A 26,589-nucleotide genomic window follows, 5' to 3' on the forward strand; every position below is an offset into this window, starting at 1 on the left:
AAAACCCTGTCAGCGATCACGCACACAATAGAGACCCACATGATGAGGTGACCTGTTTATCCTTCTTTGGGATGTTCTGCCCTGGCAGCCAGGCAGATCACGTCCCATTCCTGAGATGTGACTGGAGTCTGATGAGGCTTTTTCTCCGTTAACTCCATGTTCACGCTGCTAAGAGCTAGCCACGCCTCCCCTTGGGAATCCCAGCACTTTAATATTTCTAGTACAAGTACAGAGCCAAGCTTATAGCTTCACATACAAAAATGACACAGACATGGAAGCAGTGTAAACAGATTCAGTGAATCACCAGCTCTCTGTAGCCACCTCGCTTGGCCCATTCAGCACAAGATTTGGACAGTGGTTACAATCATGGTTTTCACATTCATTTTAAAAATCCACTGTCATCCCTGGGTGGGGCTGGTTGTCTCTTGCAGATGCTCAGTTTTCCTGCTGGACAGGTTCAGCCATGAGCTGGTGGCCAAGGTGTTTGATGGAGGTGTGGTGGATGACGAGGTAAGTCCTCCGGGAGCGTGGAAGGCCGAGGGGCCCAGCTGGAGCCAGGGACGGCTGGTCCCGAGGAGGAGAGCTGGCTCGTGGTGAGGCCAGAGGCCAGGCCAAGTAGTGAAGGCCTGGAGTTGGTCACTCAGCCAGGAGCTGGAGGCTAGGTGGGTCCCGGAGCCTCGGGAACTGGCCGGAGCTGGGTGTGCAGTGGGTGTAGGGAAGGCTGGACAGTGCAGGACCCATGTCTCCACCCATCCCATCCCACAGAGCTACGAAATCCGCATCCCAGCAGACCAGGGCATCGCAGGTCACGTGGCAACGACGGGGAAGATCCTGAACATCAAGGACGCCTATTCCCACCCACTTTTCTACCGGGGGGTGGACGACAGCACCGGCTTCCGGACCCGCAACATCCTGTGTTTCCCCATCAAGAACGAGAACCATGGTGAGAGCCCAGGCGGTGCTGCCGAGGGGTGCAGCTCCCTGGGGGCAGCTGGCTCCTTTGTCTCCAGGTGCCTCCGCTGGGCTCATGCGGCAAAGCAGCTGGAGACGAGGGGAAGGAGCCCCAGCTGCCTCGCACTGCCCTGGCCCTACACGGGGACGTTCCCCAAGTGCTGCCGACGGAGGGCAAAGGAGCTCTGTTTTCGGAGGCCAGCAGCACGTCTGCCAGGGGATCAGTGTGCCCACAGGTGGAGCAGAGAATGGGCACACTGGCCAACCGGGAAGCAGGTGTGGGAGGACAGGCAGGGAAGGGACCAGGGGCAGTTGAGCCCATGCAGGGGGCAGAGTGGCTGCAGGACTGCAAAGGGCAGGAGAGAAAGTCCAGGGTTAATTCCCTGTCAGTGCTCAGAGTGAGAGAGCCCAGTTGTAGTGGTGCCAGCAGGACTCCAATGGCCTGCTCATGGCTCTGGAATCCTGGACGAGGCAGATGGCTGCTCCGTGCCTCAGTTTCCCCACTTGTTTGATAAGGGTTGCGGAGCTGACTCTTGTCCTGGAGCAGGCTATGAGGAGGGAGGAGTGAATGTGAGGTGCCCTGACTCTTACAAGTACCGTGCGCTTTGGAAATCCCAGACCTTCCCCAGAGAGTATCCCACAACCTGCTTGGCATAGTGGGAGTGCCTTGGCAAGCCACCTGGCCATTCAGTGCCTTAGTTTCCCCACCTGTCTCAACAGCTGGGCCCAACTCCCAGCGGGAGTTACCTGGCAAATCTCCATTGCAGTCATCAGAGTTTTGCTGCTCCACAGCAGCCGACCATGTCTAGTGGCCATCGTAAGGGTGACGTAACGGTGAGGCGTACCTAATGGTTCTGAAGTGCTTTGAGAGCCCCAGCTGGGAGGAGCCCAGAACCCAGGCTTGGTGGCACTGCTACTGCTGGGGAGTGCCTGGCCCTGGTACTGCTCAGACTTTTGTGGGCACAGGGTCCCCAGGAGACCTCCAGCTTCGTGGGGTGTCACATTGATAAGTGGAGGTGGAAAAAGCACCCCAAAAGTTACTTAAGTAAAAGTACAGCTGCTTGGTGGAGTGTACTTCAGTTCAAGTTACTGGTGTCCCTCTGAACTACATGAGTAAAAGTACATGCACTCGCCACCCATCACCACCTCCAGCACGTCACATCACGTCACGTCTAGAATGCACTCAAGTACCCAGAAGTGAAAGCAGCTGCACTTTTACTCAGATAACTTTTTGGATACTTTTTCCACATCTGTTGATAAGTGACCCTTCTGCACCAGGGGCTGAACTCCATGCTGCAGTCTGCCAGGTTCACGTACAGGGGAGTGTGCGGGGGTCCGTGTGCAGGGTGCATCATATGGGGAGTGTGCGGGGGGGGGGCCGTGTGCAAGATGCATCATTCAGGGGATTGAGTTGGGGGGCAGTCTGCCAGGTGCATTGTACAGGGGAGTGTGTTGGGGCAGTGTGCAAAGTGCATCATATGGGGAGTGTGTAGGGGCAGTGTGCAAAGTGCATCATATGGGGAGTGTGTAGGGGCAGTGTGCAAAGTGCATCATACGGGGAGTGTGTTGGGGCAGTGTGCAAAGTGCAGCATATGGGGAGTGTGTAGGGGCAGTGCAAGGTGTGTCATACAGGGGAGTGTGTAGGGGCAGTGTGCAAGTTGCATCGTACGGGGAGTGTGTAGGGGCAGTGTGCAAAGTGCATCATATGGGGAGTGTGTAGGGGCAGTGTGCAAGGTGCATCATACAGGGGAGTGTGTAGGGGCAGTGTGCAAGGTGTGTCATACAGGGGAGTGTGTTGGGGCAGGGTGCAAGGTGCATCGTACAGGGGAGTGTGTTGGGGCAGTGTGCAAAGTGCATCATATGGGGAGTGTGTAGGGGCAGTGTGCAAGGTGTGTCATACAGGGGAGTGTGTAGGGGCAGTGTGCAAGGTGCATCGTACAGGGGAGTGTGTAGGGGCAGTGTGCAAGGTGCATCATACAGGGGAGTGTGTTGGGGGCAGGGTGCAAGGTGCATCGTACAGGGGAGTGTGTTGGGGGCAGTGAGCAAGGTGTGTCATACAGGGTTTGGTGGGACGGCCAGCACAGGGGCAAGGAAAGCAGACTGAGGAGAAGGATTTACTCTGGCTGCCTGCAGACACTCAACAGCCACCAGCACGGACTGAACTGGGAACCTTCAGCCCCTGCCTCTCCCGACAGGCCCACACGCTTGGAAATAGCAGAGCCCTGGTGAGGGTAGAGGTGGCTGGGACTGGCTCATTGCTCGCGGTGGGCAGGGATCCTGGGAAACTGAGCGCTTGGGCAGCCGCCCAGGAGAGAGTCCGGCACCACCCAGCGGATTAGCAGAACGCACACAGCCGGCATCAAGTTTCCACTGGCGGTGCACATGCACACGGCCTGGGTGCACATAACAACACTCATTCTGCCCTGCATGGAAAACATTAGCGGGAGCCCTGGGGTGGGACGGCGTTTGATGGCAGTGGCAGCCTTGTGGGGCGGCTCTCAGTGAGCAGCTTTACTCGCCGGTATCACCGAGCCCTGGGGCGGCCCATGCTATTCTGCAGTGCTCGGGGGGGAGGATCGAGGCTGTGTGGTTGCTCGTGGGAGGGTCAGGGCAGGAGCCCACCGCAGGGCAGATGGCCGGGCACAAAGGGTGTGAACTCGGCAGATTCCCTGTGCCCCCCCATAGAGCGCCCTCAGTGGGCCAGGCTGCTGTAAGGTGCCGGCTGCAGCCCCAGAGCCCCATGCTGGCTGCACACAGGGCTTTGGCCTTTCCTCCCGGCTCAACTTGCTTGAGCAGCGCTGGGGCTTGCGGGTCATTGGCGCACAGGGCTGCTGAGTCACCAGTCACCAGCCTGGGGAGGCAAGTGGGAGCAGCTCCCTCTGCGCTGGCACCTGCCCCGATCAGACCCACGCTGGAATGTGGCTGGGCCCCCAGGGAATCTCAGGGGTCCCCAGCCCACTGCAGCAGGAGCCACCCCCCACACCCCAGGCCCTGATTCACTGGGCTCTTCATGCTTTTCCAGAGGTCATCGGGGTGGCGGAGCTGGTGAACAAGATCAACGGGCCTTGGTTCAGCAAGTTCGACGAGGACCTGGCTACGGCTTTCTCCATCTATTGCGGGATCAGCATCGCCCATGTAAGTGGGACGTTGTCCAGGGACGGGAGGATTCCTGTCGCTCGGGCGCTGGCCTACAGAGCTGTCACATTTTCTGGGGAGAGCTGGAGGCAGAGACTAGCAAGTCAGGGACAGCTGGGGACCCAGTGACTCCCCACAAGCCCTCATGTTTTCAGAGTACGGCTGTCTCAGCGGAGTGAGGTGAGCCAGGAGTGTGTTCCGCCCTCCTAACACCTCCCTGCGAATGGACCCCACGCCTATCCTGAGCTGGTGTGTGACTGCGTGCCGGCTGGTGGGTTCCACTCCAGAGGCAGCTGCATTTCAGCTGCAGAGGAAGGAGCGTAGTTAGAAGTAGAGAGCTGAGACTTAACTAACACTGGCTCATCAGTGAATCCAGTCACCTCTTGGTACCTAGGAGAGGTGGAAGGCAATGCCCAGCTGTGCGTGTGTGTGAGCTGAGATCAGGGAATGGGGGGAGGAGCTCAAGGGCACCCCAGAACTCTGTGCCTGAGCTGGAGGAGGCAGGGAAGGAAACATGAAGGTTGAGGTAAACTGAGGGGCCTGTGTTACTTGTGCTGAGCGCACAGAGCCCCGTCCCAGGCCCTGGGAGAGCCAAGGGCAGCCGGATCTAGTCCTCCCAGAGCTCTGACCACCCTGTCCTTCCTTCCCCTCCAGTCGCTGCTCTACAAGAAGGTCCATGAAGCCCAGTACCGAAGCCACGTGGCCAATGAAATGATGATGTACCACATGAAGGTCAGGCCCTGGTCAGGCAGCCAGTGCAGGAGCCTGTCGCTGTCTCCATAGCAACAGAGCTGCACTGAGCTGTGGGTGGGGATGGGGAGCCCTGGGGCACCCTGGCTAAACTGCCCTCCCCGGCCTGTGGCCTGCTGCACACCCGGTGTTGCTGCCGTGCTCCACCCCAGAGACAGCTGCATTTTTGGGGCAGGCCTATGACCATCCCCCTTGGTGGAGCTGTGGATTTATCCCCAGTGTAACCCAGGGCAGAGCCTGAGGCAGCAGCCCATGGACTGCCCCAATGGCACTAGCTGGCCCACACGCTGGCAGGCTGTGAAGAGAGGCCCTGGGTATCATGGGCCACGGTGCAGGAGCCCCTTACACCCTCTGGGTCAGATCCGGGTGCCAGCCCCACAGCTGCCCAGGCTGTACCTCCAGGATTGAGGAGGCCAGCCCCAGGCTCTCAGCACAGCACCATGCGCCTGCGTCGGAGGCTGCTGCGAGGGGCCCCGGCTGTGCCCCCCGGCGCTAACGGCCCGCCCCGGGGCTTGCCTCCCAGGTCTCGGATGACGAATACAAAAAGCTCCTCAGTGACGGGATCTGCCCCGTGGAAGACATCGATTATCGCTTCGCCGATTTCACCTACACGCCGCGCTCGCTGCCCGAGGACGACACGCCCATGGTCAGTGCCCGCGGTGGGTCGGGGCCCCGCGGGTGGCTCCTTGGCACCTCCCGCGTGGGCAGATCCCTCGGTGCCTCTACTCCCGTCTCCAGCGCTCTCCTGCCTCCCTGGGTGCTAGGCAAGGTCCCGCTGTCCAGTGCTATGGTGATGGGGGTAGGGAGGTCGCTGAGGCAGCCTGGGCCTGCGTCCAGCCCTATGGCAGCAGGGGGCTTCCGCCCACGAAGGAGCTGCCTTGGCCTTTGACTAGTTCATGCTCCAGCCCTGTCTCCGTGCCAAAGCGGGGGTAAGATTTCCTGGCATGACAGGCCGCTCCTCCATGCCCGTTCGGGGCGGGGTGCCCGACAGCCCCGGGGCCGGGGGTTAGCTCCATGCCTGGCCGCCTCAGTTCCCTCTCAGCCAGCTCCCAGCTGCCTTTCCCTCCGCAGGCCATCCTGAGCATGCTGCAGGACATGAACTTCATCAACAACTACAAAATAGACCGCCAGACATTAGCCAGGTGGGATCACATGCGGCTTGGCGGGGGGCCGGGCAGGGGAGAGGGTGTGCCCAGCAGGGGGCGCCTTTGTACCCGGGGGGGTGCACCATACCAGAGCTGGAGCTGGAAAAGGGAAAATGCACAGGTGGAGCTGGGCAGCCGTAAGGGGTTATGGGGGTGCTGGGGCAGGGGAGCACAAAGAACCTAGCACACTGGGAACAAAGAGCAGTGGGGTGGGGGGAGCCAGGACTCCTGGGTTCTGCTCCTGGCTCTGGTCCATCAGGCTGCCTGTCTGCAAGGGGACACCCGGGATCCTGACCCGTCCCCCGGGGTGCTGTGAGGCTTTGCGATCCTGGCTGGGCCGGGGTGGAGCAGTAGAGCCCTGGGAGATGGGCAGCCACTGACTGCCAAGTGAGAACTGGGAGCACCGGGCCAGTGGAGTCCAGGCCAGGAGTACCAGGGTGTGGTACCAGGCATGGCACAGCCTGAGTGTCTGACACACACTTCTACTGGTGCACCTGAGGGCACACGTGCACTGACACCAGGTCCATGCACACTCACACGTGCACAGACACGCAGGTCCACACACGCTCATGTGCACCAAGACACGGGTCCACACACTCACATGCACAAGCACGCAGGTCCATGCACACTCACAGGTACAGAGACACGCAGGTCCATGTGCACTCACACGTGCAGACACACAGGTCAGTGAACACTCACAGGTGCACAGACCGGTAGGTCTATGCACACTCACACATGTCCGGACACACAGGTTCATGCACACTCACATGTGCACCAACACGCAGGTCCATGCACATTCACACCTGCACAGACACACCAGTCCATGCATACTCACCCATGCACACACACGTGCACCAACACGCAGGTCCATGCGCACTCACACGTGCATGGACACAGTGGTCCATGCACACTCACATGTGCACCAGCATACTCACACATGCACACCAACACACAGGTCTATGCACACTCACAGGTACAGAGACACGCCGGTCCTTGCACACTCACAGGTACAGAGACACGCCGGTCCTTGCACACTCACAGGTACAGAGACACGCAGGTCCATGCGCACTCACAGGTACAGAGACACGCAGGTCCATGCGCACTCACAGGCATGTGGACAACACGCGACACAGGGAGGCACTGCTCAGGCCTTGTGAGCAGCAGGACAAGGCAGCCCAAGGGTGGGAGCTCCCTGCCATGCACCTGCCAGCTGCCCTCTGGGTCAAGCTTGGGGCAGCCCACCCAGCCAGAGCCCAGGACGTTGCATTCTCACACCCTTCCCCCTCGCTCCGGCCAGGTTCTGCCTGATGGTGAAGAAGGGCTACCGGGACCCTCCCTATCACAACTGGACGCACGCCTTCTCCGTCTCCCACTTCTGCTACCTGCTCTACAAGAACCTGGAGCTGGTCAACTACCTGGAGTAAGTAGCTGGCGGCTCTGGCTCCGGCTGAGACCCAGCAACCAGCCCCCCAGCCCTGCCCCAGCTCTGCACCCCTAAGCCTGTGGCTCTCCCGGCTCAGCTGGGTGGGTGATCTGCACTTGAGCATGTGGGGCTCTCCCTGCCGGTGGCCGTGGGCTCCCGGCGTGGTGCTGGGGGGCTCTGTGCCATGCTCCCGGCCGAGCAGGGGCTTGGCCGCAGCATGGAGCACATGTCGGGACTGGCCCTGGGCCGGTGCGGGCTGCCACTCTGTTCCTCCTTGCATCCTGTGCCAAGGCCCCCGGAGCAGCGGTGGCAGTCCAGCCCGGATGGGGACGCATGGAGACCTCTGCCCCCAAGCGGGCCTGACATGAGGAGGTCCATAGAGGTCGATGGGAACCCTTCTCCCCCAGCTTCCAGTGGTGGCGGAATAGGGCCGCCTGCTTGGCGCTGCAGCAGTCAGCTGCTTCACACAGCCCCAGCGCTGCAGACCTGTCGGGGGGCTGGGTCACTCAGACTGGGCTGAGGCGGCAGCTGCCAGGGGCGTGTGTCTCCCATCCTTCCCCACCGTCATTCAGCGAGTGATTTTCCCCACAGAGACATTGAGATCTTCGCCCTGTTCATCTCCTGCATGTGTCACGACCTGGACCACAGGGGCACCAATAACTCCTTCCAAGTGGCGTCGGTAGGGAGGGGGGTTGCGGCACGTTTGCTGGGGAGGGCGGGAGGGGACAGGAGATGAGAGAGGGAAGGGGAGTACCGGAGATCAGTTAAAAAGGCCAGGACATCTGCCAGTGAGCCCTTGGGGTTACAGGAGACGTGGGAGGGAAGCCGGGGGGTTACAGGAGACGTGGGAGGGAGGCCGGTGGGTTATAGGAGACGTGGGAGGGAGGCCGGGGGGTTACAGGAGACGTGGGAGGGAGGCCGGGGGGTTACAGGAGACGTGGGAGGGAGGCTGGGTTGTTACAGGAGACGTGGGAGGGAGGCTGGGGGGTTACAGGAGACGTGGGAGGGAGGCTGGGTTGTTACAGGAGTTGTGGGAGAGAGGCCGGGGGGTTACAGGAGACGTGAGAGGGAGGCCAGGGGGTTACAGGAGATGTGGGAGAGAGGCCGGGGGGTTACAGGAGATGTGGGAGGGAGGCTGGGGGGTTACAGGAGACGTGGGAGGGAGGCCAGGTTGTTACAGGAGATGTGGGAGGGAGGCCAGGTTATTACAGGAGACATGGGAGGGAGGCCAGGTTATTACAGGAGACATGGGAGGGAGGCCGGGGAGTTACAGGAGACGTGGGGGGGAGGCTGGGTTGTTACAGGAGACGTGGGAGGGAGGCCGGGTTGTTACAGGAGACGTGGGAGGGAGGCCGGGGGGTTACAGGAGACGTGGGGGGGACGCCGGGGGGTTACAGGAGACGTGGGAGGGAGGCCGGGGATTACAGGAGACGTGGGAGGGAGGCCGGGTTGTTACAGGAGACGTGGGAGAGAGGCCGGGTTGTTACAGGAGACGTGGGGGGGAAGCCGGGGGGTTACAGGAGACGTGGGAGGGAGGCCAGGGGGTTACAGGAGAAGTCGGGGGGACGCTGGGGGATTACAGGAGACGTGGGAGGGAGGCCGGGTTGTTACAGGAGACGTGGGAGGGAGGCTGGGGGGTTACAGGAGACGTGGGGGGGGCCGGGGGGTTACAGGAGACGTGGGACGGAAGCTGGGTTGTTACAGGAGACATGGGAGGGAGGCCGGGGGGTTACAGGAGACGTGGGAGGGAGGCTGGAGGGTTACAGGAGACGTGGGGGGGAGGCCGGGGGGTTACAGGAGACGTGGGAGGGAGGCCGGGGGGTTACAGGAGACGTGGGAGGGAGGCCGGGTTGTTACAGGAGACGTGGGGGGGAGGCCGGGGGGTTACAGGAGACGTGGGGGGGAGGCTGGGTTGTTACAGGAGATCCTCCTGATTCACTGCCACTCTGTCTTCCAGAAATCGGTCCTAGCAGCGCTGTACAGCTCCGAGGGCTCCGTCATGGAGGTGAGAGGCCTTCCCCCATGTCTGGCCTGGTTCCCTCACTCTCCTGCTGCACTCAGGGGCAGCCTCTGCCTCTGGCAGCCATTTCCTAGCTCACCAGTGCAACAGCTGCATCAGTTCTCAGCCTGTGCAGCTCTGCACTGGCAGGGGAATGGGGGCTGCCACTGGTGTCCCCAGGAAGCATGGGGGCCCTGAAGAGATGGGTCTGGAATCCCCCCTATTGGGAGCAAGGAGAGAAGGTATCAGGGATCTCCCTGCCTTCCCCACAACCCAGCCACGTGGCCATCCACACCCAGAGCTGTATGGAGCATGGAGTCCTTCCCCGCTGGTCGCTATAGGCAGGGTGGGTGCGCACGCTGATGGGGGCGGTGGTCTCTCACGAACACAGCCCCTCCCACTGTGCCTCGGTTCCCCCCACCACAGAGACACCACTTCGCACAGGCCATCGCCATCCTGAACACCCAGGGCTGCAACATCTTCGACCACTTTTCCCGCAAGGTGAGTGGGGCAGGACAGGCGCTAAGCTCCCTCCGCAGCTCTCTCCAGCCCTCCGCTAGTCCAGCCCGGTCTGACCATGCGCCTCACCCCTGACCCCAGGTGACCCCGGCTGCCCCCTCTGTGCTGTGTCCTATGCAGAGCACTCCCTGTCCCCCGGGCTGGTCACACAGTGCTACTGGATGCCAGGCTTGTGCTAAGTCAGTTCCTCTTCTGGGTGGGGCCGCTCAGGAGCGAAAGGGTTTCTGCTTCTGCCCTGAATTAGGCTGTAGGTGGACTGCAGGGTGGAAGGAAGTGCGGTCTAGTGGTTAGACGAGGAGACAGGGTCTGTAGGTCCTATTCCCCGCCATGCCACTGCATCCTTTGGTGACCTTGGTTGAGTTCCTTGACCCCCCTGAGCTGACCAGGCCACTGAGTATATGGTGGTCCCCGAGTCAATCGGTGCTCAGCCCCGGTGCGATCGGCCTTGCAGGATTACCAGCGGATGCTGGATCTGATGCGGGACATTATTCTGGCCACGGATCTCGCTCACCATTTGCGAATCTTCAAGGACCTGCAGAAGATGGCGGAAGGTAAAGGCAGCCGATGCGTGCGGAGGCTGGAGTCTGTCCCCGGGAGGCAGCCAGCAGCCATCTGAGGGCTCCAGTGTGGTTTACAGCTAGAGCAGGAAAGCATTTGGGGGCCTGTGGTTAGAAACAGCAGCAGACCTCAGCAGTCCCCAGTTTGGCTCTGAAAGTAGAGGGTCTGGTCCAGGGGAAATCTGGGTGGTGTAATTCTTCCTCTGAGCACTGGGGGGCAGTGACCACTCACACCTTAACTCCTGCACTGTGTCCTGGCACCCCTGAGAACGCCCCGAGGGCAGCACCCCTGGATGCTGGGGGTTCAGATTTCAGCTCCACCTTGTCCGTCCTCTGGCAGGCACCTGCAACAGCTTCTGCAGCCATTCAGCCCTGCAAAGGCCATTCGAAGGCTCCTAACTCCCTCCGAAACCCAGGAGAGTTGGGCTCCTGAACCCCTTGTAGAGCTGAGCGTGAGCAGCTTTTCCATCCCTAAGCACGTTGGGCTGGCAAGGGGCACTTGCTCTGCTGCAGCCGGCGCAGGCTGGGGAGAGGGGCGCTGGCCCTAGGGCTGAGATCTCAGCAGCACGACCCTGGATCTGACCCGCGGGCGTCCAGCGACTCATGATGCATCCGGCTTCCTTCCCTAGTCGGCTATGACCCGAAGAACAAGCAGCACCACAGCCTGCTGCTCTGCCTGCTCATGACCTCCTGCGACCTCTCGGACCAGACCAAGGGGTGGAAAACCACCCGGAAGATCGCTGTGAGTACTGGCAGTGCCAGCATGGGCTCCCTGCTCTGCGTGAGTGGCAGGGCCCAGCCTGGGGCCCTTCGTGGCCTCGGTGTCTCCAGCCACACTCAGATGTGGCACTGGGATCCAGCACCCCCCAGAGGATGGCAGGCAGGAGGCCTCCTGCAGCAGTGAGTTCCACAGGTCCAGCCTGCATTGCCGCAGGAAAGAGCTCTGTTAGCTGGCTCTGCCTCTACTGCCCTGTAACGCCACTGAGTGCTGTGGCACAGGGAGACCTTCAGGTTGGGAGGGTGTATCCAGTGATGCCAGAGGGCCCTGCGTCTCATGGGGGGTGCCCTGCACTGTGCTGACAGTGGAGGGGGCAGAGGAGCTGGGGGCGGGCAGTGGTCAGACACCCACGTCACCCATGGCCTTTCCTTCACAGGAGCTGATCTACAAGGAGTTCTTCTCCCAGGGAGATCTGGTATGGAAATTAACCCCTCTAGAGGGTCTGTCTTGGCTTGCATCCATTCGCTCCCCTGTCCGGGCTGCCGGGCCAGCCGGAGAGCGCTGAGGTTGGCTCTCAGTCCAGGGCATCTGATGCCCAGTGCAGCTGGTGTTTCAGTAGGACTCAACAGGGGAGTTTGGCATTGCTGAGCCTGTCCCAAGGGGCCGTTCAGCCTGCCTGGGATCAGGGAACCCTCCCTCCGGCCGCAGACTGGGCTCAACTCAGCTGCGGCCCTTCACACAGGCGCTGGCTTGGCTGTCATCATGGGGCTCGCCAGATGCCAGCTGTGTGTGCGTGCCTGTAACTTCTGGGCTGCCCCAGTCACCTGCCAGCCTCCCTCCAGCACCCCAGACAGAGGCAGAACACAGGCCTGTGGCTGGCCCTCTGCACTTCCCTGCGTGGGGCTGTGTGCTCCTGTGGGCTGGGATTGCTGGCTAAGGGGCAGGCAGAGAGAAGGAAGCTGGGACTGGAAGGTCACTTCCCCTGTGCCTGTTCTCTGCAGGAGAAAGCCATGGGCAACCGCCCCATGGAGATGATGGACCGGGAGAAGGCCTACATCCCCGAGCTGCAGATCAGCTTCATGGAGCACATCGCCATGCCCATCTACAAGTGAGGCCCGGGCTGGGGGCTGGCTGCAGGGCAGGGGAGGGGCTCAGCCAAGGAACAGTGCCCCCGGAGGCACATGGTGCCCAGCAGACACACATACACACAGGCCTGGGCATCATCTGTGTCACCGTTCCTGTCCCCCACTGCCACATGCATGCAGAGCCCTGGATATTGCATCCTGTTTAACCACCCTCCCTTCTGCTCATACACACAGCCCTGGGCATTGGATCTGGTTTAGCCCACTCCCCCGCACAGACACACACAGGCCCAGCTGCGCACAAGCCTCACTGGGCGCTCGCTGGTGGGTGGTGTCTGTCACACTGTGCTGTCGCTGTGGCTCATGCCAGGTGCTTTTAGAAACACCCACAGGGCCCAGTGTCATCAGACCCCTGTGCCATGGGGTGCTGGGTCCCAAGGCAGTGATCAGACCATCACACCGGGTCCCAGGGCAGTGATCAGACCCCTGTGCCATGTGGGAGGCTCTGGGTCCCAGGGCGGTGATCAGACCCCCCCACCCCCCGCCAGGAGGGGAGGGGACGCCGGGTCCCAGGGCAGTGATCAGACCCCTGTGCCATGGGGACGCTGGATCCCAGGGCAGTGCTCAGACCCAGGTGTGTGTGGGGATGCTGGATTCCAGGGCAGTGATCAAACCCCTGTGCCATGGGAGCACTGGATTCCGGGGCAGTAATCAGACCCTGTGCCGGAGGGGCACTGGGTCCCATGGCATTGGGGATCTCTCCTCTCTCGTGGGCACACACAGCCACCAGCATGGAGGGCAGCGCCTAAGCTGCAGCAGGACAGCCTGCTTACCCAGGCCCCCTGGGCTGGGATCTTGCAGGTGCAGCAGGGGGCAGTGACTCCGTCTCTGGGATGGGAGGGATATCCATCTGGAAGGGAAGAGCAGTGAGTTCAGGCCTCCAGCGGTTGCCTAGAGAGGCCTCCTATGATCAGCCGCAGGCAGAACCAGTGAGTGCTGGTCCTCCAGCATCTAGAAGGGCTGGAGACAGGCAGGGACCAATCCAGGCCCAGCAGACTAAATAAAAAGTGCTGGCTGGTGCTGCCGTACTAGTGGCCAGGTCCGGGTGAAGCCAGGAGTAGGAAGTCTGGCTTTCTCTGCCCCAGCCCAAGCCACCTACCTGGACAGGGTCCTGTTCCCAGTCCAGTGCCCATTTGTTTTCTGCCCTGCGGCGAGCACTCCATGAGGCACCTCCCTTGCCAGCATCCAGCACGGTGCAATCCTGACCCCGTAGGCAACCTCCAGGCCTGCGGCACACCAGCCGGCTGCCGCCACAGTGACGGGCACTTTCCTTGTCCCCCAGGCTGCTGCAGGAGCTGTTCCCGAAAGCCACCGAGCTGTACGAGAGGGTGGCCAGCAACAGGGAGCAGTGGACCAAAGTGTCTCACAAATTCACCATCCGGGGCCTCCCCAGCAACAACTCGCTGGACTTCCTGGACGAGGAGTACGACCTGCAGGGCATGGGGCTGGAGAGCGCCAAGATGAACGGCTGCCTGGACACGGAGGGGCACATGGAGACGCTGGCGCAATGAGGGTCTCATCAGGGTCGGGGGGGCAGGGTGGTGACGGAGAGACAAACCCAGGCGGCCTCTTCTCACTGCCTTCCTGGATCCTGTGGAAAGAGGGAGCCGGTCTGGATAAATCTGAGCCCAGCCCGTTCGCTGCAGTCCCCGCACCTCGCACCCAGGCCCTGTGCCTGGCCGAGCCCTGCGGCAGACCGGCAGCTGAATCACACCAGGGGAGGCTCTGCCAGACTCTCGTCCCCTTGCCCTTTTCAGTTGGTTATTCTTGGACTCCTTTTGCTGCACATTGAAACAAACCCACTTGCCCCATCACCCTGTGTATGGGCGCCCTCGCTGGACTTGGCGCCCCCGGCTCAGTTTCTGGGCTGGGAACAGAAAGGGCTGAGCCAGGGTCAGGAGTTCCCAGACCCGGTTCTCAGGATGCACTCCATGGCCAGTCCCCTCCCAGCCAGCCCTCGGGCCCGTCGACATGGAGGGTCTAGCCCCTGGCTGCTTGGGGGCAGGGGAAAGTGTTTTCCCAGGGGCTGGCTATTGACTGGGGGAGGAACATGGCCCGTGGGGCAGGAGCAGGGGAGGGACATGGTTCGCATGACACTGGCCCTGTGAACATGCCTGCAGGTATTGGGTTCTCTCTGCCCTGCAGAGCAGTGGGGCTGGTAGAACCCGGGTCTCCACTGCAGGGACATCAGGCTGGCAGCACTACCGGGGCTCTGAAGAGCGTTTTTCCAATCTCCAGGCACTCAGGCGTGACTGGTCCTGTTCTCCTAAGCGCAGGCTCTGTGCTCAGATCCAGAGCCAGATGCCTCCTGCCGCCTTGTGGTGGTGGACGTGCCCAGGTGGCCTGCACTGAGTGCAGAGGAGGTGGCGGGGGCAGAGGCAGGGTCAGGCCTGGGGTAAGCAGACGTGCGTCCCTCTACATCAAGGCAGAGCACTGTGCTACCCATGGTGGGCCCCAGCTCCAGCCAGCTGACTCTCAGGGCAGCCGGTGAGAACTACAGCTCCCAGCATGCCTTGCATCTTGGCCCAGATGGAGCTCGGCATGCTGGGAGTCCTGGGCCAAGCCCTATGAGGGATGAAGATCATTGTGGGCCATGGTGTAATTATGTTGGTCCGAGAAGCATTTTCCCCAGCGGCTGCATCTTGGCCCATCGTGGCCTTTGTAACTGGAACCTGGTCAATGGAGATGAGCCATTTAGATGCTATGAAAGAGAAGTCTCCAGTGCCCGTGGGTGTCCAGCAAATTCCCAGCCACGTGCCAGTGCTCATGTGTGCCCTGCAAATTCCCAGCCTGCACTAGTGCTCTGACCGGTGCCTCGAAGGGCCAGGAATGGAAGGGGCCAGTCAGGGCCCAGCAGACCAGATAAAAGGGGCTGGTTGGCATCACGGTACTAGTGGTCACCTCTGCCCCAGCCCAAGTTACTTGCCAGGCCATTGACTCCAGTAAGACCAGGGTTTCTCCACAGCTGTTCCCCTGGGGAATTCACTCTGTGGAGAGGCCAGTCTGCTGCTTTCTCACTTTTCTTCATGCCCAGCCTGGGTCTTTCTCACAAGGGCACTCTGTGGAAACGGGCTCACATCTCTAAGACCCACATACTCCTTCGTCTCCCAACTGAAGGCGTAAACAGGCTGTCTGCAGAAGGCAAGGAAGTGAGCCGAGGAGCAGGTGCAGAAGGACATCCCCAGCTGAGGACTATGTCTTGCCTTTGGAGTGAGCTGGGCTCCCTGAACCGATAAGACTTTCTGACCCCTGTATCAGAGAGGGTCCTGGCTCAACACCCTCCTCTGAGCTGCCCCAATGGTTAGGAAAGTTGAGAGCCAGGTCTGAGCTTATGAGTTAGCCCCCAGCACCGCAAGACAGACCAGAACCCCAGATCCAAGATCTCCCTCAGCTCTGCCCTTTCTGGCTTAGACGCCCACGTGCTAACTGCTGCCTCAGCCCCTCCAGATAGACAGGAAAGAGACTTATGGGCAGGGTCTAGAGGCAGAAGCGGCTCCAAAGAGAACGTGGCCAGGTGTTACCAGCTGCTCCTGTGTCGTTTCTGTAGCAAGTCCAGAGAACCAGGTTCTACCCACACCAATGAGCATGGACGTAGGCCTGGGGTGGGCCAGGGTCTCTGACATGGCAAGCGGCACCGATCCAAATGAATCACTGGTGGCTCTTCCTAGGAGTGAAATTCGTCCTCTTTGGAGTGCTGACACTAGCCCATGACACTACATGCCCACTTAACACTGCTCCAGGCTGGGAACCGACTGGCTAAGCAGCTGTCCTGCAGAAAAGGACCTGGGGATCACAGTGAATGAGAAGCTGGACATGAGTCAACAGTGTGCCCTGGTAGCCAAAAAGGCTAATGGCATATTGGGCTGTGTTAGTAGGAGCATTGCCAGCAGATCTCGGGAAGTGATTGTTGCCCTTTATTTAACATTGGTGAGGCCACATCAGGAATATCATGTCCAATATTGGACCTCACTCATTACAGAAAGGATGTGGACACATTGGCTGCGTCTACACGTGCACGCTACTTCGAAGTAGCAGCGCCAGCTTCGAAATAGCGCCCGTCACAGCTACACGTGTTGGGCACTATTTCGAAGTTGAAATCGACGTTAGGCGGCGAGGGGATGGGAATAGCGCCCTACTTCGAAGTTGAACGTCGAAGTAGGGACCGTGTAGCTGATCCACGTCCCGCAACATCGAAATAGCAGGGTCCTCCATGGCGGCCATCAGCTGAGAGGTTGAGAGGCGCTCTCTCTGCAGCCCCTGCGGGGCTCTATGGTCACCGTGTGCAGCAGCCCTAGCCCAGGGCTTCTGGCTGCTGCTGTGGCAGCTGGGGATCCATGCTGCATGCACAGGGTCTGCAACCAGTTGTCGGCTCTGTGGATCTTGTGTTGTTTAGTGCAACTGTGTCTGGGAGGGGCCCTTTAAGGGAGCGGCTTGCTGTTGAGTCCGCCCTGTGACCCTGTCTGCAGCTGTTCCTGGCACCCTTATTTCGATGTGTGCTACTTTGGCATGTAGACGTTCCCTCGCAGCGCCTATTTCGATGTGGTGCTGCCCAACGTCGAAGTTGAACGTTGACATTGCCAGCCCTGGAGGACGTGTAGCCGTTATTCATCGAAATAGCTTATTTGGATGTCGCTACATCGAAATAAGCTATTTCAATGTAGCATACACGTGTAGACGTAGCCATTGGCGAGTCCAGCGGAGGGCAACAAAAATGATTGAGGGGCTGGAGCACAAGACCTATGAGGAGAGGCTGAGGGATTTGGGCTTCTTTAGTCTACAGAAGAGCCTGGGGGGATTTGCTAGCAGAGGAGCAATAAGCAGGGGAAAGTGATAGCTCAGGGATTAGCGTATTGACCTTATAAACCCAGGGTGGATGAGCTCAGTCCTTGAGGCAGCCTGCCAAAGGTCTGGGGCAGGTTAGGTTTAAACAAAAATAATCTGTCAGGGATTGTGATAAGTCCTGCTGTGAGATGACCTCTTGAGGTTCCTGCCAGCTCTATGTGATATGTGTATATTTGCTTCTCAGCCTTTTTACAGCTAGGATCAAGTGTTACAGCTCCGCCGTTCAGAGTGATAATGGAACAAGGAGCAATGGGCTCAAGTTGTGGCGGGCGGGGGAGATCTAGGCTGGATATGGGGAAAATCCTTCCCCAGGCGGGTGGTGAAGTGCCAGAATGCGTTGCCTAGAGAGGTGGTGGGATCTCTGTCCCTAGAGGTTTTTAAGTCCCAGCTCGACAAATCCCTGGCTGGGCTGCTTTAGTGGGGGTTGGTCCTGCTGTGGGCAGGGGGCTGGACTAGATGACCTCCTGAGGGTCCTTCCAGCCCTGGGATTCTATGATCCTAAACTCCACTTGGGAGGTAAAAACAAGCCCCAGGCCTTGCAAGAGCCTTCTGCAGTGGGGGGATGCATTTCACAGAAACCAGGCCCTTCCCTTTACTCAAGCAGCACCTTTCGACCTAGCAAGCCTGGCGACGCCCGACCAAAGCTATCCAATACCTACGCGGCTGCAAGGAGTCCTTGCCCACTGGCGGGGTGAGAGACATAGACAAGTCTTTGTGACGTGGGAAGGTGCCTTTTCTGTGACTGAATGGTAATGTTCCCTGTCAGCTGGGTGTACGTGCAGCCGCTCAGGAGAAAGGCCAGGACCACCTAGCTGTTCAGGTTTTGTTTCTACCAGCGATGCACATTCCTGCAGGCCCCAGTGCACATAAAAAACTTTTCTGGATGGCTAATCTAGCCCCAGAGAAGATGTGTGCTCACTGCTGAGTGGTTCTAGGCACCAAGAGTCAGTTCTCTGGTGGATAACGCCGGAAGCCAGGCGCCATGAGCACAACAGTCTGGGCTGGCCTTAAAACCTATGGCCGATGAGCGGCAGGAGCGGCTGGGCATGTTTAACCTGAGACAGTTTGACTCAGCCGTGTTGTAAAGTGAGGCAAATCCCAGGCCCATGAGAGGGACAGCTGGTAAATGCAGCAGCCAGGGGATCGTGTCCTGGCGAGCATACAACAGGGTTTCATCCCAGCATGGGGACAAAGAGGGGGGCTGGTATTTAGAGGAGCAGCTCGCATCCAAAATGAGGCTGCTGTTCTTGGCTTCACCGCCAACTCTCTGCATAACCTCAGGCAAATCACTCTGTCTCTTGCTGTGCCTCAGTTTCCCCATCCATGACTCCCTCATCTCACAGGAGCTGCTCTGAGGCTGTGACCCATTACTCAGGCTTTGAAAGCCTCAGCTGGCAAGGGCTACCAAAGTGAATCAGTGTCTGCAGCGGCCAGATTATTTAACTGGCGAGGAAGGGCGGGGAAGTCTAGATTCGGCAGGTGGATGAGCACAGGAGTGGAATTGTAGGAAGAGCTAGTTTTTCACTGACACACAGGCCTCATCCATTCCTGCCCTGTGCAGCATCCAGCAACCACGCACTGGGTCACGCTATGGAGTCCCGGTGGATTGGGGCTCCATACCGGTTTTCCTCGGGGTATTTCTTTAAATTGTACGTTTCTTTGACTAAATGTTGTGTGTGCCAGTGTGTGCAGGGAAACTCTGAAGACAAAGATGCTAACCGAAAACATGTATTCATTTGCCTTACCTATTCGGAGTTGCCTTTAGAAAGATGCTTTGTATAAACCTATCTGTAGGATCTTGTGTAATTACTAAATGTGAACATTGCCTGATAGCTTTGTATAGGAATACGGCTCTTTCTTTCTACCGGAATCCCTCTTAGAACAACTGTAAGTATTTGCAGAGGGGAAGATAGCAAAGAAATGGGAAAAAAATTAAAAACCCCTTAAAAAAGAAAAAAACACTTAAAATTTTTTTTCTCTGATTGTTACTCTCTCTTCTATTGTATCTGGAAGTGCTTGGCATTAATTTTAACTACTGCATTGTATTATAGCCATTGTGTGTGAATGGGATATTATATAACAACACTCCAGCTTCCACTGGGGGAAGAACAAAGGTTTGTGGCATCTGTAAACTTGCAGGAATTTGGCTTTAAGGATAATTTCTAAGGGTCTGATTTAGCCATTGGTAGCAGGATGGAAAAGGGGCCTGAGGGAAAAAAAAACAAAACGGTGGGACAAGTTTGTCTCTTTTGTCTCTGCTGAGGATGTGTAAGGAAAAACCAACAGGTGAAATTCACCGCTGTGGATAATTCTCACAGAATCACTGCAGGTTGATCCTCTTTCATCTGGCAAATTCTGTAATCTGATTAGACAGATGACCGCTTATCATGGGTGCGGCCAACTTTCCTGCAGTCCCATAAAGTTTGTTTCCAGCTACTGGTCCTGGCTCTCAGTGTTCTGGGCTGTTATTTCGATGTAATCTACCCCTCAATGTCTTGGAAGAGCTCAGCAAGCAGCGAAAACGTTGGTAATGCTGCTCTGATCTGGCACCGGTCAGATCCCAAGGGTGCCGGATGAGAGACGTTCACCCTGTAGTTTGAGGATTACATATGTGTGTAGAACTTGTGCTGGCCTGATTTCGCCCTTCGAGAACACCATTGCCGCTACCTTACGCACGTCCATCAGCATGTTTTTCCTGCAGCCTGGTCCTGGCCTGTTGCAATCCTTTCCTGCAAACGAAGCCAGAGCTGTCAGCAGACCTACACAAGGTGCCCCCTTCCTTCCATCCACAGGCCAGGACAAAAGAAGAGGGAGGGGGCCCAGATGTGCCTGTGTGCCCACCCTCCTGCATAGATGCCACCAGATCCCCCCCAGTGCTGTATAAATCGGAGACGACAAACCAAACCCAAATGTGAAATGGCTGTTTCAAAGTTGTGGCCGTGTTTTGCACGCTTGCTGGGCTCCTCGTTGCTGTGAACGCATGTGTGGTTCCGTTTCTTGCTCTCCTGTGTACATAGCCACCTGTAGATATTGTAAAGCACGTCTGGTTCGCAGGGGTTCTCTTACCTAGCGTGTGTGTGTGTGTGCGCGTGACTTATTTTCCAGCTTTTCTGCCTTCTTACATTGGCTGTTCTGGGGTTTCATTTTTTTTTCCTCCCTTGAGTAGTTGTGAAGGGGGAAAAGGGGAATATTTTTCCTAATAAATTTCATACACCGATCTCTAGCATCTGGTTTTTTTTCTGCCTGGGGACGAGGTGGCCTGTTCTGGGTGTTTCGATGACAGGGCACAGGGCCTGATGTTTCCATGTACCATGTCTCAGCAAAAGAGGCTCTGGCCTGTGTCCACTCTGGGGGGCAGATTCCCAAGAAACAGCCAGCAGTGGTGCTGGTCACACAAGAGGTACTTTTCTTTCTTTTCAGTCAGTCGGGTGGTGCTGGGACACAGCTGCCTGGAGACAACAGGTCCAGCCCAGCCAGGGCTTCACTAGGTCTCCAAGGCAGTTCAAGGAGTTGTGTTTGCAGTCTGTCTTGTTACTTGGTGTAATATACAGGAGATTTCTCAGGCACTGCTGAGAGAACCAAACCTGGGCAAATTGCTTAAAGCCAGGCCACTTACAGCCCCAGACTAGGGTCTTCCATTATAAGGCAAACCAAATCAGTCACAAAGAGCACCTCAGCTGCCTTCCTGGCCAGCGAGGGGTTTCACAAGCAAATCCCTCAGGATCTCCAGCTTCTCTGATGCCCCAGCCAGTATCCCTCCTTACACAGATGAGAGCGTATGAAAACCAATCTCACCAAATCCAAACAGGTCTTTCCATTCCCCAGAAGGTCCAGCCACATTTCCAGGTCAATATATACTTGGATTTTACTGAAAATAGCACGCTGGGCCAATCCTTTAGCATCTAAAAATCGAAAGAAAGAACAGGGTGAGAGAGAAAAATGGTTAAAGTGACACATTACATACATCAATCATACATCTCTTGGTGCAGGCTACAGCAGGTGATGTAGACTGCTACCTTAAAAAGTCTCTGGAAATACACCCTTTGTGGGATGGGTCCGCAGGCCATTCAGGCTTTGTTCATAGCGGAGATGTTTTTGCTAACTGCAGACAAGATGGAGGCTGAGGACAAAATAGCGAGGGCCAGTGTCTTCTGTAGACTTTTGCCCACGTGGAGGGGAGTTCCTGCTTTTTGTCATGTATACAGTGGAGAACCACCTCCTTAGGTCGCCTGCCCTTTCCTTTTTGGGGCATTCTGCCATTGGCAGCTTCCCAGATGACACGTCTCAGCCAAATTCCTGCGGCTGGAGTCTGCTGGGGCAGTGCCTTTGTTCAGCCCACCGTCACCTGGCTGGGGGGGGACCCAGCACTATACCATTTCTAATGCAAGCACAGAGCCACTCTTGTGATTTCACATACAGAACAACACAGATACACAAGCAGCATAAACAGAGTCAGTGAGCTGCAGGCTTACGTTCCACACTTCACTTGGCCCTCAGCACCGGATATGGTGCAAACATAGGACAGTGGTTAAAGGAGTGTTTCTCGTGCTCCTTTTAAAACTCCAATAACATCACACTTGCTAATGGAAACGCTGACGGATCCTGTGCCTCTTTGGTCAGTGGTTCTCAACCAGGGAGATGTGGTGGTACAAAGAGGTCTTCCAAGGGGGTCCATCAACTAATCTAGCGATTTGCCAAGTTTTCCAACAGGCTACATAAAAAGCACTAGGGAAATCAGACTTGTTCATGCTGCTCTATAGACTAGCCACAGACATGTAAGTACAATATTTATATGCCAATCGATTCATTTTATAATTCCGTGGTAAAACTGAGACGTGAAGCAATTTGCCAGGAACAGCCCACTGCAACGCTTCTGTATATTTAAGCCTGGCTTTGTAAACAAGTTGTTTTTAAGGGAGGTAAACCAGGGTACGCAAGACAGATCAAACTCCTGAAAGGGGCACAGCTGTCTGGAAAGGGTGAGAGCCCCTGCCCGGGACTGGTGGCCTTTCAGATCACAGGGGACTGTCATGATTGTCTCGGCTGCCCGTTGTAGGCCACAGAGCCTCACCAGCCGCACCTGAAATAGACCCCAAAGATCTGGCTGAGTTACTGATGTCCTCACATCATGCTGATAAGTGCCCAAGACTCCACCATCTACAATAGCTCAGACCTGCAACTGACCTGTGCCGCCCCCCCCTATGCTGCAGAGGAAGGTCAAATCCCACCAGGGCCTCTGTCAATCTGGCCTGGGGGGGTGGGAAATTCCTTCCCAACCCCAGATATGGTGATCAGTGAGAGGCTGTGGTCCAGACCCGCCAGCCAGACCCCTGGGGAGGCTTCTGTGCAGTAACTCAATGTTACCTGACTGGTATCACAGCCCATCAGACGCATAGCTGCTACCGCCACTGGACAGTATAGAGTAAGGCCTAACATGTCTGAAAAGTTACACGCCGGCTGCTGTACATGTACATTCTGGTCCTCTGCAGGTGAAATCAGCGCTTCTCCACTAGGTGTCCTAGACCCAATACCGCTTTTTGCAGAAAGGAGATTTTCTTGTATGTCATGTGCTACGACCCTGACCTTTCAGAGCCAGAAGTTGTGACTTCTATCCCTGCTTCCGTTGTGGGAGGAAATAGCCAGCATGGAGGCTGATATGTGCTGGCTCATGCGGGCGTGCCACGAAATGGACTAGCCCCTCTGATAATAGCTGAGGCCCGAATGAAGTGGACACAAATCCCCAACAGCAAACAGACCCTTAAGGCCCAGTAGTTAGCAGAGCTTACAGAGGTTCAGAATCACCCCACACATGGTACAGGCGGAGGGGCCCTACCCACTGCGTCGTGGGACAATCTGGAGGCCGAATCTGCTCTGGGTTCGTGACAGCCCCAGGTGAGATCCTGGGTCTCACAGTAACCCTGGCTTGTCTCCACAATGCCTAAACACGTGGGAAGCCGCTGCCCCTTCAGCTTAGCTGAGTTGCTTGTTCACTCAGCCTCGTGCTGGAGACAAGTGATTTTTTTTCCTAAAGTTACTTGTAAACTATCCTGTCAAATTAAACAAACTCCAGAGGCATTTCCACAGGCCCAGGTTAATTGCGGAGCACACAGCTGATAGCATCCATTGGGCCCACACAAGGGCCCAGCGATTACAACCACATAAGAAGCATTTCACTTCACAAGCTGCTCAGGCAGCGCTACTGAAATGCAGCCACTTCTGGGGAGGGCAACCACTGTGTGGTGTCTGGCTGGCTGCACCAGAGTGGGCAGAGGAGCCATTTCAGCCAAGCATCAGAGAGGTGGCCGTGTCAGGCTGTATCCGCAAAAACAACAAGAAGTCCTGTGGTACCTTATAAACTAACAGATTTATTGGCATATAGGCTTTGTGGGCAAAGACCCACTGCATCAGCTACATACCAAGACCGTGCACAGGAAGCCAGGTACAGAATGATCTTGTACAGCCGGGCTTGGCACAAGCTAACCACCACTGAGGAGCACCTCAGGGGCATAGGAAAAAGAAGCTCACAAGTGTTTGCTTCGGCCGGTGGCAAGCCCACGAGATGCACTCAGATCCGTTCTGCCCTCGCTGACGCCTGCTGTGGAGCATCCGTCAATGGCGATGCTGAAGAGCAGGTGAGCTAGACATCTAGCAGGGATGGTCTAGACCAGCGGCTCCCAACCTTTTCCAGACAGTGACCCATGTTGCCGGCACCGTAAGACTTTGTGACCCAAGGAAATTAACACCTGGGGGGGGGCATTATGGAGGCTCTCCCTGTGGGAAAATTGTTTTTATAAACCCTGATTTCCCCCCCACCCCCCACCCCCAGGCTTAACCCCTCCCAGCCCCAAACCACCTACCACCCCCAGGCTTAAACCCCTCCCATCCTCAAACCGCCCCCCAGGCTTAACCCCTCACAGCCCCAAACAACTTCCCACCCTCAGGCTTAAAACCCGCCTAGCCCCAAACCGCCCCCCCACCCCCAGGCTTAAACCCCTCCCAGCCCTAAACTGCTCCCCACCAGGCTTAACCCCTCACAGCCTCAAACTACCCCCTGCCCCCAGGCTTAAACCCGTCACAGCCCCAAACCACCCTCCACCCCCAAACCACCCCTCTGCCCCCAGGCTTAACCCCTCACAGCCTCAAATCGCCCCCCAGCCCCAGGCTTAAACCCCTCGCAGACCCAGTACATCCCCCCTTACCTCACACAAGTGCTACCGTTGCCCCACTGCTCCTTCATTAGGCCGCCACTGCCTCCTCCATGCAGCTCCCCCCAGGCCCCTCCCACCACCTGCAGCAGGGCAGTTCCCTGCCCTGCTGCGCAGAAATGTGAGTTGGTTTAATGGCCAGATCCCGCCTGCCAGCCGTTAAACCAAGTAAACTGAGTTCCATCTCAGCGCGACAGGACAGGGACTGGGAGCTGGAGGAGCGAGCGGCGGCAGCAGCAGCAGCAGGAGCTGCAAATGGCTCCTCAAAGAGCCACCCAGCTGACCACCCTTAGCAAATGCAATGGCGTCCCATGTTTGGGTCCTGACCCATAGGCTGGGAATCCCTGGTCTAGACGGTGCTTGGCCCTGCTGGGGGCAGGGGGCTGGACTGGATGACCTCCTGAGGTCCCTTCCAGTCCTAGTCTTCTACAATTCTATTGGTTCAGCTATCACTACTCAAAGGGGCATTTAATTCTTCCTTCCTTAGCCTGAATGCAGGCCGCTCAACAGGTGTGTGATTAGTGGCAACAACAAACTCCTTCCACCTGATTCAGGGGACTGGCCTCCTTTCCGCCCCCTCCCTCCAGCTCCTCTGTGCCAGCAGCTTCCTCTAAATGAGACACTGGGGTCTCCCTGGTAGATTTCTCACCGAATATTGATGTAGAAACAAAGGGAAGTGGCGTCTCTTACCAACGCTGGCCCTGATCTGTCCCATATTTGGGGCTGTATGTGGCACAGTCATCCGTCTGCCTTCACTGCAGGGCCAGACAATGGCCAGTGATAGTAAATCCTGTGGTTCAATGAGCGGGGTCCGGAAACGGTTCACAGTGGAACCAGCTGGCTCCGACTGCAGCAAGATCGGGCTTTGATTCACAGTCCTGGGGGAGGTGGCAAAGAAAAGCAGCTTTGTTGGCAGGGAGGGGGCGTGGGCTCGGCGCCATCATCTGACAGTTTAATCTGATAGGAAAAATTCTGAAGTAGGATGTGATATTGTCTAAGAACCACTCTTCCAAAATGAAGGCTGGTGATCCCCCTACCCAGCCACCTGGGGAGGGCAGCCCACCTGGTATAAATAACCCCCTAGGCAGCCATGTTCTAGGAAGAAGCCGTGCAGGGAGGGGAACTGGGCTATAGTTAAGGGGTGATTGACACAATTCTTTCACTACCTTCTGCTTAGATCCTGCATTGCCCGCTTGCTTTGATTCTGTAGAGCTAACACGAATGGTCACGTCCGTGCGAAGATTACATCAGGACGCCAGACGAGACATCAGTGCTCTACACATCGGTGTTGGGGACTGCACTCTTCAAAGGACTTGTGTATAGATAAAATGTTCTGTAAAATGTGCACAGAAGCTCTGTAACTCCCAGAATGGTCGTTAATTCATCGGGATTGCACATTGATTGTTCATTGATGATGCTCATTTCCTTACTGTCTGCTCCTATTCTTGCCTCTGCCTATCAGCTTGCTATGTAATCACTCACCACTTGATGCCTGTCAGTGCGCTCTGAAACTCAACCAAGTTCAGACTCACTCTGCCAGCTGGTTGTAATAAACCTGTTGCTTCACATACAGTATCCAGACTTTATTCCAAGAATTCCATTTAGTGGACAAGTCATTCTGCACTGCGAAATCTCCCTGTAAAAATGGGTGCAGAGTAAATGGTGGGCATTGTGGAACAGAAACCTAAACAGGCAGGCAGAACACCTCCCTCCTCCGGGTCACGTATTCTTAACAACACCCAGCCTGACCCCTACCCCACACCCCCAGTAGAGGATCTACTACAACTTCTCAGGGTGCAAAAATCGTGAGCACTGTGGCTCAGACTTGAGGATACCAGAGAAGTGACTCCCAAAGAAGGAGCACTGTGGAAAGGGATCTAGGGGTCATAGTGGACCATAAGCTAGGTATGAGCCAACAGTGTGATGCTCTTGCAAAAAAAGCAAACGTCATTCTGGGATGCATTAATGGAGTTTTGAGAGCAAGACACAAGAAGCCATTCTTCTGCTCTACTGAGCTGATTAGGCCTCAATTGGAGTATTGTGTCCAGTTCCGGGAATCACTTTTCAAGAAAGATGTGGAGAAATTGGAGAAGGTCCAGAGAAGAGCAACAAGAATGATTAATGCTCTAGCGAACATGAGCCTTGAGGGAAGACTGAAATAATTGAGCTTGTATGTCTACACTGCAGCCCTTTTGGAAAAGAT

The 26,589-nt window shown here is 57.1% G+C and overlaps 1 protein-coding gene across 3 annotated transcripts in view; it reads left to right on the top strand.

The window, feature by feature from the left end:
* The window catches only part of PDE2A (phosphodiesterase 2A), a 349,465-nt gene extending 329,073 nt beyond the window's left edge, over window positions 1-20,392 (top strand). For all 3 annotated transcript variants that reach the window (XM_075018032.1, XM_075018123.1, XM_074975525.1), the window contains 15 exons: window positions 432-510; window positions 766-943; window positions 3,974-4,086; window positions 4,741-4,818; window positions 5,360-5,482; window positions 5,908-5,978; window positions 7,279-7,401; window positions 7,996-8,083; window positions 9,362-9,409; window positions 9,830-9,904; window positions 10,374-10,473; window positions 11,109-11,221; window positions 11,634-11,672; window positions 12,199-12,305; window positions 13,622-20,392. In XM_075018032.1, the coding sequence (XP_074874133.1) occupies window positions 432-510; window positions 766-943; window positions 3,974-4,086; window positions 4,741-4,818; window positions 5,360-5,482; window positions 5,908-5,978; window positions 7,279-7,401; window positions 7,996-8,083; window positions 9,362-9,409; window positions 9,830-9,904; window positions 10,374-10,473; window positions 11,109-11,221; window positions 11,634-11,672; window positions 12,199-12,305; window positions 13,622-13,850 (1,564 nt within the window). In that variant the 3' untranslated portion in view covers window positions 13,851-20,392. The remainder of the gene's footprint in view (window positions 1-431; window positions 511-765; window positions 944-3,973; window positions 4,087-4,740; window positions 4,819-5,359; window positions 5,483-5,907; window positions 5,979-7,278; window positions 7,402-7,995; window positions 8,084-9,361; window positions 9,410-9,829; window positions 9,905-10,373; window positions 10,474-11,108; window positions 11,222-11,633; window positions 11,673-12,198; window positions 12,306-13,621) is intronic.
* Window positions 20,393-26,589: the final 6,197 nt, after the last annotated feature.

This window comes from Carettochelys insculpta, chromosome 1, assembly GCF_033958435.1.
Source record: "Carettochelys insculpta isolate YL-2023 chromosome 1, ASM3395843v1, whole genome shotgun sequence".
Lineage (NCBI taxonomy): Eukaryota > Metazoa > Chordata > Testudines > Carettochelyidae > Carettochelys > Carettochelys insculpta.